Raw genomic sequence first — 11,903 nt, 5'->3', positions numbered from 1 at the left:
GCGATTATCAGACCTAAAATGATTTATTTTAGAGAATTCTTTCAGTAAATACAAATTTTTGAAACAACATGGGTATAAAGACAATAACAACTTTGTGAGGTATTTTACCAATCAACCAAACAGTTAATGGTAAATTTGACAGAAATAACCTACTCCTCCTTGGTTCTTGTAAATGATGTGTTACAGTACTTAGATTATTTTCATATATATATATATATATATATATATATATATATATATATATATATATATATATATATATATATATATATCTCTGTGTGTGTGTATAGTAAAACGCAAAAACACAGAAAAACATTTAACATTCCAGCATGTATTGTAAATGTAAAATGCAGGAAAGCAAAACATACTAATTTCTAAAACCATTTGATCACATCATTATTTAGTTGTTAAAAATAATCTGTCCTAATTTACTGCCTCTTATTACTTAAAACAGTAATAAATGAATTACTGTATGCAACTCTCAAAACATATGCACCTTAAAACCGTCAGCTGTTCAACATCTTAACTGAGGCAAATCAACAAAAAAACATAATATAATGTTGTTAATCAAATGAATAGATGCTAAAAAATAAAATAAAATAAAAAAGCAGCACCTAAATGGAAATAATCCCACCGATTTTTGGACATTTATTTAAAATTGATAGAAAAACAGGCTCATCTGTTTTTCTTATGTTTGTGTATTGCACATACTGTACTTGTTAGTTCCTTCAAACTCACAGGCTGACTGTTGGTGTGTAACAGAGTGTTTGTTCTGTCTAGCAGTTTATTCATGCACCACTGCAAACATGTTAACTTGAAATTATTTCGCTTTATACATTTGACATAGGCTGCTAAAACTAAACTCAAGTCTGGTCCTTCCCACACAGAACAGGATGTTCGACTTCAGTCTTGGACTGCCCCCTTGTGGTCGACTAAGTTTTGACATTTTCAACTGGTGTGGTTTGTGTGCGCACTGGCTCAGTGTCTGCTTGCCTTATGGAGCCTTGGCACCCAACGCTGCTGATGTTATGGGGCGCTTGGACAAATATTTAAAATGTTCACTTCCTTTTGCTATCCAGGATGGCTCTCCAGTCGTCAGACCAGGATAGCAAGCGTCTTTGCGAGGGGTTGCAAGCAAAATGCTTGTTGTGGCAAGCGGTGAACAAAACGTGCTCCCAGGTGGGGTTTGGTTCCACGCCTGCACACGGGATGTGGCCAGTTATTAAATACTGAATTGCATGAGAACGCAATACCTGTCATTTATATTACGTGCTACCCTACAGAGTGGTTGCCTTAGAAGACCCCAAGATGATGAAGCTTTTAAAATGTACTGGTGAATCACTTGAGACACCCACATGGCATTACATAAGAAGCATTATGAAATCACCTTCTCTTTTGTTTGTTTATCCTCATCTTATAATGCACATTGGAATCCCTTGTATATTTGACATGTCTTGATATAAATGTTTATATTATGAATTAGTGGCAAGACACACACAATTGTCACTTTTTATGATTTGAAAAAGTAATTCAACCATTTGTACAACCTATGACCTATATATATATATATATATATATATATATATATATATATATATATATATATATATATATATATATATATATATATATATATATATATATATATATATATGTACACACATTTGTTTTGTTATTTTGTCTTGCAGAAGTAGTATGATTATTTGCATATCTATTGACTGAAGCAGAAAGGGTTTCTAATTTAATCGAATCAAATCTTTTTTACCAATAATCCATTCTGAATCGAATTGTAGAACCAATAATCGGAACCAAATGACATTGTGAGACCGTCAAAGATCTCCAACCTTATAATAATCCATGTTTTCATCGGAATCAGTTGTGTGCTATTTTGAGCTAGTACCGCCATCTGCTGTTAAATGACCAACAAAGCAGTGATGTGGTTTTAGTTTGGACTTAGCTAAAAATGAGCAAATACTGAAGTTTTGTCAGTGCATTTTAAAGTGTCTTGGATGGTCCAGCAACACCATCAAGTAAATTAATTCGGGTAACAATGGTAATTAAATAAATACTATTACCCATTATAAAAGACAAGTAACTGCTGTTCTAATAGTAAACTACAGTAAATTATATTTTGTATTCTTTTAAATGTTTAGACAGAACTTTTTTTTACCTTTGTTATTTTTTTATATATATTGTAACGTGTTACCGTCTATTGACAGTGTTTCGTTTCAATGTGGATTCATTTATTTTTGTAACTGGCCAAAGTGCTAGTGAATTTGGGGAAATGACAAACCGAAAAAGAAAAAAACGAATGTTTGTTGCGGTTTGGTTCGACATCACGGAAATCAATTTAAATGTTTTACCTAAAATGTCAGGCTTGTCGTCGATAAGGATGTCTCCGCTGACCACCGTCTTGTCTCTGGTCAGAATGACCTGCTCAAGAAATTCATGACCCAGATGCTTTTCTACCCACGCATACTGGAAGAGAACACAAATGCGCATTAACAGGGGAAATGCCATGCCATAACAGATGCTCAAGGGAAAGACGGTTGAGTAAGAGAGCGTACCTTTTCATAAGGGCAGTGTTTGAAGTGCTTGATCGGACTGGTGCAAATAAATACATCTGTGCTGTGGAGTGGAAGGGTGGGAAAATTAAGACAGCCCACCGGTGTTGATTTTTTTTTTTTGTATGTATTGCTGACTCACACAGAGTAAAAATGGAGTAAACATTGTTAAGGTCCTTTTCACCAAATCTAAAAATTCTGTTTTATCAACTATGATTTTTTTTCACACCAAACAATTCAGTTTTCTACTAAAATTATGAGCTGTAGAAGAGGTAAAAATGTAATGGCAAGATTATGTGTATTCATTATGTGCATCATTGACCTGGGCTAATTTTACAAGATGTGTTAAGTCTAGTGAACATAGATCCTGTTAAGATGGTGACATGCTCCTTCACAATATGTTGCCATGAACCTACTTGTCCATTTTGGCCATTTGCTTGATTGCTTCTATCCCACCAGGAAGGGGCTCCAGCTCTTGAAAAAAGTCCTTGGACTCCCAGATGCTTATCGCTTTCTCCTGGAGATAAAGAACACGTGCATGCTTTTTATTAACTGGAGATAACAACAATTGTGCAAAAAGCATGACTTACTGTATCCTAGTGCTCATGTGCTTGTTATGCAGAACTTTTTTTCATATTTAATATGCTTACACAATGTACAGTGGAATTCCTATTTTTATTTCTGCATTCTTAATAAACTCTCTAATTTGGTAACTTGCGCCTATATAATGGATTGTATACCTTACAAGCAAATGTGTAGGATTACATTTGTATAGTTTAAACATTATTCACTAAATCCATTAAACCAGTGATTCTCATGAAAGTACTCCTGGGGTTATGTGAAGGCCCTTCAGGGTAAATATCAGATTTTAACAGGGTGTTTGCAGGTATCAAGAAATCTAATATAATGCTTTCAATGCACGAAAGGAGCAGTATATATATATATTTTTTTCAAATTAAGAGTGAGTTCATTGGAAAATGAACCAACTTATTGTGTTATGGGGACTCCTTTGCAAAACGTTAGTGTCATATCGATGTGCAATTACAAAACAAATAATGCTACATTATTTGAAATACAGCTAGATACCATTCTAGATGCAATTCCAAAAGTATATTAAATCAGACAAGGATGGCACAGTCCTGTTTAAAGCCCTCTTTTTGTCATCCAAAAATAATTTGTTTCAGGTATTTAGCTGTAAAACATTTAGCAGGCAGTACATCATTTTAAAAAGAATGACTGATTTATATAGTACTCAACAAATCTATTAGCCAACCGCCTGTTTCTGAGACCATCCAGCATCATCAGGTACTTCTTTCCAACCTCTTTACATTTTCAATGAATTTATCAACGAATCACTTGTACTGATAGTAGCATATTTGAACAAAGGTGAATTTTAAATATAGCAGATTTGTTTCACCCTGGAACCACTTCAAACTGCGAGGCAGATGCGCTCATGTTGCTGCCAGTAAAGGTAGATTTAAACTGAATGTCTATAACATCAAGAGACAACAAATTGAATCTAACATTTTTCTTTTTTTTTTTTGTCATGCAGCTTGTTCAGACTGACATTAGTAATCATTATTTTACTTTAAAATATTTTGGGGACGACAACGGCATATGTAAACCTTACAGTGGGTTATGGTCTAATGAATTATTACATGATAATGCAGTTTTACAGCAATTCCTTCAGCTAGCACCTTCACTTCTAAATCTTATCTTACATAATATTTGTATTGTAATGCAAATATATTGTACTACAAAAATTAACACATCATAGATATTGTATATGGAAATGCAATGCAGTCTGTATTGCACAGTTTAAAGGGTGTAAACACACTGTATGACAGCGTCACATAAACTTGGATGGAGTTATCAATTTCGAACTTTTACTTGTGCGTAGCGTAAATATTGAATAAAGTGCACTTGATTTTTAGACCAAGACGCAGGTGATGAGGAGTACGTTGATCGTTTCCCTCCCTCTGTGATGGGTCACAAATTGTTTAATGACGCGAATTAAGCAACGAGCAGCAAGCATTTCGCTTGACTTACAGAGAGATCACTTCGGAGTTTGCCGTACTGCGTGGACACCCAGAACCCTCTCCTGTCTTCCAGGGGGATGTACGGCTCGTCCGGGTACCTGGCCCGAAACTTTTTCAGGAACCCCCCCTCGAAATCGGCCAGGACGCCGTCCATGTCAACCAACACCCGCAGTCTTTTAGCAGAAAAGGATTTAAGCGTCATGTTAACGCAGCTCCCTTTGAAATGGTGAAGGAGCAAAGCTTTTCCTCTCCCCAGTAGACGGCTTGTGGTCGACAATAACATTGTAGTGGACTAAAGAGGCACCGGTTAACTCTCGCAGAGGAGCCAGTGGGAGAAGACTGCATGGAAGACAGTTTTTCATGCACGTTGCATGGATTGCATTCGTCCTCTGTTGACGTCTTGTGTCTGCATAATGTTGAAACGTCCCCGCGTGTTATCTACATAGCTCGAATGCTATCTTGACGTTAGCTTTGAAGCTAAGTCTACAGCGGCGGACAGGTCAAACGTGACAGGCCTGTGCTGGGGTCTAATTGAGTCGCTAAACGTGTTGTCACTTGTCCCGCAGCTCCCCATAACCTATCAAGTTGTCAGCTTGGGAGAAAATTGCTGCTTTGAGCTAGCCGAAATGGGAACACTGTGTCTATGGATCTGTAAACACCGTAGTTAATATGCTGACAACTACTGAATTAGTCTAGCGAGAACAAAGATGTTCTGTCGAAACAAGATAGTACACGCTTAAACGCTGCATTGAAAAACGTGACATATAGCATTATCATCATTATTACGTGTTTGCAGTAGTCGCAGTAGAATAGGAAGTCTGGAAAAAAAAACTGGATTTTCTATTGCTTTTTATAAAATGCTTGATACATTGTATTTAATGAAACTATTTTTTCATTTAATTATCACTAATTAATTATTTAATTATCAATAATTGCCACGCTCAAAATTATGAAAATGATATGTATTTGCATTTGTTGTTGGTGTATAAGATGTTTGTTCCTTTGTATTCTACCAATTGAAATACAGACATGAAGTTGTCGCTTTCGAATTCTCTTGCTTCCCTATAATAGCTTTGTCAAAGCTCGGTAGATATGACGTCAAACACAGTTATTCCTATTTCTTAAAGGTATAGCCAGCACCAATTTATCTCATAGTCTGTTATGGCCCCTCAGACCACACATACAATTGAATAAGTTGATATTTTACAGACAAAATGATGCTGTCCTTGCTAAATAAATCAATGTTTTGAGTGAATTGTATCATGGTCTCGAAGTGCAAAGGGTGGCCCTTTAAAAAAAATTGCCTACTTGAAAACTCTCGTTGCAGTCCGTTAACTTCATAAGGTATCGCGAGAATACCCAGTGGCGGCTGTGTGGCCCCCGTCTCAGTACGGACGGAGTTGTTTTTGACATTTGAATGAAAAACTGCGAAAATTACCTTCACATTGGACCCATGATATAATGGCTTCAGCCTTGGAGCAGTTTGTGAACAATGTGCGGCAGCTTTCCGCTCAAGGTATGCTTTCTTAACTCATTCGTATGGGAATTACCAGCTAGTTAGCCTGCATATGCTACCCAGTGCTGTGCCGATAGCCAAGTCAGACACTTCTTTTTGCTTCATCATGTAAACATATCGTTAAAGATGCTTTCGCTGTCAATCCGGGTATTTTAAATATAATGAGAGTACGTGTTAGTGCATATCACGAGCGCCTATATGTGGGGGACGTGGTAGGTATTGAATCAAAATGCCAAAAATGATACTTTCTCGTTCTGGTCTGGAGCATATTTTCTGGGCACAGTCTAGCGGAAGTCCCACCCTACTCTCACGCGATTGGCTGTCGAACGGAATTGACTCCTTCGATTGGTTATAGTTTCCTGTCAATGCTTCTTGCGTTTGGCTTTTGCGTAGGCCTCGTCAAGACAGTTGACCGGCCGACTCATTTAAAATATGTACAGTACAGTTAATCACGACCGAGGTTCTCAACAGCTTTGTAGGTCAAAGAATGGGCTCTCTATGTGTTGTTTAGAGAGAGTTTAAATTGCGTTAATGATTCAATGACAATAACATCGAACTCATGCATTCTCTCCCACTTTAAACCAAAAATCAACACAAATCAAAGCATTTCATTTTTTAAAATCAAAATTACAAGAATTATCACGACGGCAATTATTCATATTTAGGTACCAAAAACGGTAGAATCGGTGTATCCTTCAAAATAACTTATTTTCAAAGTGCTGAATATTACATTGAAATTTCAAAGGAGTTCTCTGCTATTGTAGTCCTCACTGTCATTTCTTCATCGATAGGCCAGATGACTCAACTTTGCGAGTTGATCAACAAGAGCGGGGAGCTGCTGGCCAAGAACCTGTCGCATCTGGACACTGTGCTTGGGGCCTTGGACATTCAGGAGCACTCCCTTGGTGTGCTGGCTGTGCTGTAAGTGCTCCGCGTGCAAGTTATGACCCAGTCATAGTCCCCGAGAGGTCTTCTGCTGTTTTAATTGCACCAGTCAAATGTTATACACCCACTTTCTGTGATTTCCTTTCTCTTTTCTTTATTTTATATATTAGTGTCACTTCTTTCACATTTTATCAAAAAGATCTCTGAGAAATTAAGCGAAAGAGCCAGATTTCCTTCTTCACAATCAATACTCATCCGCAAACGAACATCAAATGAAATTAAGTGTAGTTTGGCATCCTACCACATGTTTCAAACATGCTCTGTACACTGAATTGAAGAGCTAGGATTAAAAAAAATAAAAAAAATCTATGTTGCCAAACACTTCAAAGAGCGCTTCAGTTACATGCATATGTTAAATCTTTAATGGCACCTCTTCAATGACAAGTCTTCCAGTCGGCCAAATTACCTGAAATTTAAAAAAAAAAAAAAAAGTCAATCCTTATTTAAACTAGAAACTTTTTTTGACCAACTAAAACGTTTGGTGCTGAATAAATATCAGTAATGAGTAATAATCAATAATCATTGAATAAACACAGCACAACTATTATCTTAAGTATTTTAACGTGAAGAAAAAGGACTAAAACATTGTGCTGATTTTGTCTTTTTCCAAATCACATTCATGATTTAAAAAGTTTACAACTCCTGCACTTTGGCAACGAAAGTGCAACTGTACACCCTTGTGCGGAGTATGTGCACTTACACTTCACACAGCAAAGGAAAAGCCTGTTCCCTGGGGTCATATGTGTCCCACCAGGAGTGCCCGCCCCGCTGCAGGACTGCAATAGACTGATGTAATCACTCCACAGTATTGTGTGAATGTTCATGTTGTGTGAATGTGCCATAGAACTGCAGGACTTCTTATTATATTTTCTTTAACATTTATTTATAACTTCAATTTCACTTGATATGAAATATAATATAATCCCCAACTAGTATTTGTGAATCGATGCAGTAGATTGATCTATCGTGCAAATTTTGTAGTGACTACTATCAAATAATAATTAAACATAATAATCATGAAGTTTTCTTGTGTTTGTTTTCTTTTTTGGGCTGACCCGTCACTGACTGTGTTCCAGATTTGTGAAGTTCTCCATGCCAAACATCCCTGACTTTGAGACGCTTTTTTCCCAAGTCCAGCTATTCATCAGTACTTGCAATGGCGAGCACATTAGATATGCAACAGACACTTGTAAGTTTGACCAAACATTTTACAACCATTTAGACAGTTTATATGTTAGTAATGTTGTATAGTATCATTTATCTGCTATCATCAAAATGTTCTTGTGATTTGACAAAATGTGCCTCTAACTTTTAAGTGAGGAGCTGCTGGTTTGTTATTAAAATTGTCATTCTTGTTTTGTGTCCTCACGTAGTTGCTGGTCTCTGCCACCAGTTGACAAATGCCCTTGTAGAGCGGAAACAGGTAAGACTGCAGATTTAAATCTACATAAAGCACACATTAATTATCGAATAGCAATGCCATTTACTTTTATGTTTTACAATAGAGATTCGAAGTATATGTGTACTCATGCATATAATGTGCAAGCACAGATGTATCACTGTTGTTTAATGCTCTGTATGTCTCAGGATATCTTATTATTTAGAATGAGCTAAGCAATGCTGTTTTTAATTGTGTGTTTCATTCCTCATAATACCGTTACTCATGCTCTAGTTTCTGTCATTGAGTCATTACATAACCAGTATCATCATCTTTTTCTTCGCGGTTAAATATTTTAACACATTTTAAAGTGAACTCTCATTTACTCTGACTTTAAATAATTAAGTTGGATTTCTTTGTTTCTTCCCATAGCCATTGAGAGGTGTCGTCATCCTAAAACAGGCAATAGACAAAATGCAGATGAACACAAACCAACTTACCTCAGTTCATGCAGACTTGTGTCAGGTGAGTCATAATAATAATAATAATGAGTCATTATGGAGTTAAAATCACACATTCGAAACAGGATGTGAGAATTTGTATACTGTACTCTGCCTTTTTGTGGTTTATTATGCCTTTAGTTTGAATAAACCCTGTATTTCAGTATTCAGCACCTCTGGAACTTTTTCATATTTTGTCACTTTACTGTCTTGAACTAATTGTGTGTTGTTGAGATTTTACACGATAGTCCTAATTTCATTATTGTTATTATTTTTCTATTACAAATTCTATTTGTCCCATGTTCTCCAGCTGTGCTTGTTAGCAAAGTGCTTCAAGCCGGCCCTGCCCTTCCTGGAGCTGGACATGATGGACATCTGCAAGGAAAATGGAGCTTACGACGCAAAGCACTTTTTATGTTACTACTACTATGGTGGCATGATCTATATGGGCCTCAAAAATTTTGATAGAGCACTGTATTTTTATGAACAGGTACGTCCCCCTCAACACTGATTCCGATTTGTTCCAGGAACCATAAAACCTTTGAACGTACTGACGTTTGTTTATCATTTTTATTATTTTTGCTTCTTCAAGGCAATAACCACTCCAGCCATGGCAGTGAGCCACATAATGTTGGAAGCCTACAAAAAATACATCCTGGTCTCACTCATTCTCCATGGCAAAGTGCAGCAGCTGCCCAAATACACCTCACAAATAGTAGGGAGGTTTATCAAGGTAAGCGTGGCTTATATATGTTGATTTGATAAAACCGAGCCCGTACACTTTAGTGGTTTATGTATTTCATCGTGCTTTTCCCTCAGCCTCTGAGCAATGCCTACCATGAGCTAGCTCAGATTTACACCACCAACAATCCGACAGAATTGCGCAGCGTAGTAAACAAACACAACGAGACGTTCACGCGAGACAACAACACGGGCCTAGTGAAGCAGTGCCTCTCATCCCTCTACAAAAAGAACATCCAGAGGCTAACAAAGGTGTGGCAGCTCAGATGTGGTGATCTATTTGAATCAGTTGGTAAAGTTGTGTTCATGAGCTTAGGGCACTTGTCATTGTAATGTCTGGATTTCCTTCAGACTTTCCTGACGCTGTCTTTGCAAGACATGGCAAGTCGGGTGCAGCTTTCCGGTCCTCAGGAGGCAGAGAAATACGTCTTACACATGGTGAGGTGGCCCACACTCGCAACAGCAATGCCTAGAATTGTGACTTTCAACATTTTGTGCAACTTTTAATTATTTGGTCCGAATTCTGTTGTTGATTTCGGGTTTCTGATCAGATTGAAGATGGTGAGATCTATGCTAGCATTAACCAAAAGGATGGCATGGTGTGTTTCCATGACAACCCAGAAAAATACAACAATCCAGCAATGCTGCACAAAATTGATCAAGAGGTGAGAAAAGCGTAACCGTCAAAAATACTTGAAGCCCTTAATAAAACTTGTGTTTTGTTTCAGATGTTAAAATGTATAGAGCTGGATGAAAAGCTAAAATCTATGGATCAAGAAATCACAGTAAACCCACAATTCGTGCAGAAGGTGAGACACCACAATATTGCTTTTATACATTGTTTTCACACACACTTTATTTGGGATATAAAGATCGTTTTTACACAAAGATGCTTGTGTACAGTCGGTCAATGAGCAATTAAATTGCTTTTACATTTTTGATTTTTGACTTTGTTGTGTTTGTTATGATAGCATTTTTGCATTGTATAAATTTAGTCCTGATGAGGTTATGAGAACCACAGAATGAACTTGTCATCACTATATATATAAACAAAAAGAAAAATTTTAAAGAGACGTTACTAAATAATTTAGCCCACAGTGACTTGGGTTGATTAAATTACTGCGTTATCAACTCGTCTTTCAGGTTTTTTAACCCATTAAAATGGGACAGAAGTGCTCTGCCATTCACCGGTTGCATAATACTGACCTTTTCAAATGGAACAATTCTGTTAATCTTTGAAGCATTCATAGAATTTAAAGAATCAACACAAAAGTGTCTCTGTATAATGAACTTTGACATATATTTCTAACATGTGCCTTTTATTTTAATTGAAGAGTATGGGAACGCAGGAGGAGGATGTTGGCAGCAAAACATCAAGTTACTCCTGAGGGGCCTCTTAAGACTGCCAGAAAATGCTGCAGCCCCCAATACATTCTTTCATGGATGCATTGGATGTTTTTTTTTTGGTTGTTTTTTGTTTTTTTTTGCTTTTTTAAAGAGGAAAACAAATATTCTATCGCATAAGGACATTGGTTAAGGAAAATCTAATTGCGTGGAATGTTGAAGTTTGGTTTTTCTTTCGCCACAGTTTCTGAAAGATAAAACAATCTACAGGAATTGAAAAACATTACAATTTTGTCAGTGTTTTATTTATCAATGAAGTGACTATGCTACATTATCACAAAACACAATAATAAAAACCGGACGTGTTCCAAGCATATTTGTGAATAATATCACCATTCTGCTGCATGATGGCTGTAACTAGAAAGTATTACTTATGAGGTAATACATGTATGGCTGGCAAGGAATAAATATGACTAATCTACATTTGTAACGACTACAATGATAGTTTCCACTTATACTTTTGTTTATATTGTAGATGATCCCTAGCGAATCTGCACACTCAAATGTTTTGACCATGCAAGGGTCATCAGCATTTGGCGCAGTTTTGGTTTGTTTTCTTTATTAGGTCGGATCCGCTAGAGGTCAGTAGAGCACTGTACATAAAATCGTTTTGACAGCTTGTTATTACAAGAAGCTAAGTCAACCGATATAACCAAAACGTCATGTCATTTGGAAGCTTTGCACTTGTGGATCTGTAATAAATTGTTCAAGAATTGGTTTCATGCTTGTGTTAAATAAGTATCGTGAAACGAATGTTCAATTTTGCGTGGGAACATTGTTCAGCCAGACAACGAAGGTGATTTACGATCTGAACCA

General features: G+C 36.7%; 2 protein-coding genes across 2 annotated transcripts; one reads left to right on the top strand and one right to left on the bottom strand.

Moving 5' to 3' along the window:
* Positions 1-271: 271 nt before the first annotated feature.
* nt5m (5',3'-nucleotidase, mitochondrial) lies at positions 272-5,324 on the bottom strand. Its single transcript, XM_088439168.1, has 5 exons — positions 4,614-5,324; positions 2,981-3,081; positions 2,568-2,628; positions 2,364-2,478; positions 272-1,198 (listed from the first exon to the last, which is right to left on the bottom strand). The coding sequence occupies exons 1-5, from the start codon at positions 4,884-4,886 to the stop codon at positions 1,059-1,061; spliced, it is 690 nt and encodes a 229-aa protein (XP_088295294.1). The 5' UTR covers positions 4,887-5,324; the 3' UTR covers positions 272-1,058.
* Positions 5,325-5,958: 634 nt separating this feature from the next.
* On the top strand, positions 5,959-11,804 carry cops3 (COP9 signalosome subunit 3). The gene is made up of 12 exons (XM_088438911.1): positions 5,959-6,119; positions 6,911-7,040; positions 8,141-8,253; positions 8,438-8,487; positions 8,875-8,967; positions 9,253-9,432; positions 9,535-9,675; positions 9,762-9,935; positions 10,035-10,121; positions 10,235-10,348; positions 10,412-10,492; positions 11,018-11,804. The coding sequence occupies exons 1-12, from the start codon at positions 6,065-6,067 to the stop codon at positions 11,069-11,071; spliced, it is 1,272 nt and encodes a 423-aa protein (XP_088295037.1). The 5' UTR covers positions 5,959-6,064; the 3' UTR covers positions 11,072-11,804.
* The last annotated feature ends 99 nt before the right edge of the window (positions 11,805-11,903 follow it).

This window comes from Hippichthys cyanospilos, chromosome 17 (assembly GCF_059441005.1).
Source record: "Hippichthys cyanospilos isolate Australia breed blue-spotted pipefish chromosome 17, RoL_Hcya_1.0, whole genome shotgun sequence".
Lineage (NCBI taxonomy): Eukaryota > Metazoa > Chordata > Actinopteri > Syngnathiformes > Syngnathidae > Hippichthys > Hippichthys cyanospilos.
This window is presented reverse-complemented; position numbering and strand designations above follow the sequence as displayed.

Coding starts and splice junctions, on each gene's coding strand:
- nt5m (XM_088439168.1), bottom strand. CDS start 4,886: ATGTTATTGTCGACCACAAGCCGTCTACTGGGGAGAGGAAAAGCTTTG. Junction 3,082..4,613: donor AACTCCGAAGTGATCTCTCT/GTAAGTCAAGCG, acceptor CTTTATCTCCAG/GAGAAAGCGATAAGCATCTG. Junction 1,199..2,363: donor CGACAAGCCTGACATTTTAG/GTAAAACATTTA, acceptor TCCCGTGTGCAG/GCGTGGAACCAAACCCCACC.
- cops3 (XM_088438911.1), top strand. CDS start 6,065: ATGGCTTCAGCCTTGGAGCAGTTTGTGAACAATGTGCGGCAGCTTTCC. Junction 9,433..9,534: donor CACTGTATTTTTATGAACAG/GTACGTCCCCCT, acceptor TGCTTCTTCAAG/GCAATAACCACTCCAGCCAT. Junction 10,349..10,411: donor TGCACAAAATTGATCAAGAG/GTGAGAAAAGCG, acceptor GTTTTGTTTCAG/ATGTTAAAATGTATAGAGCT.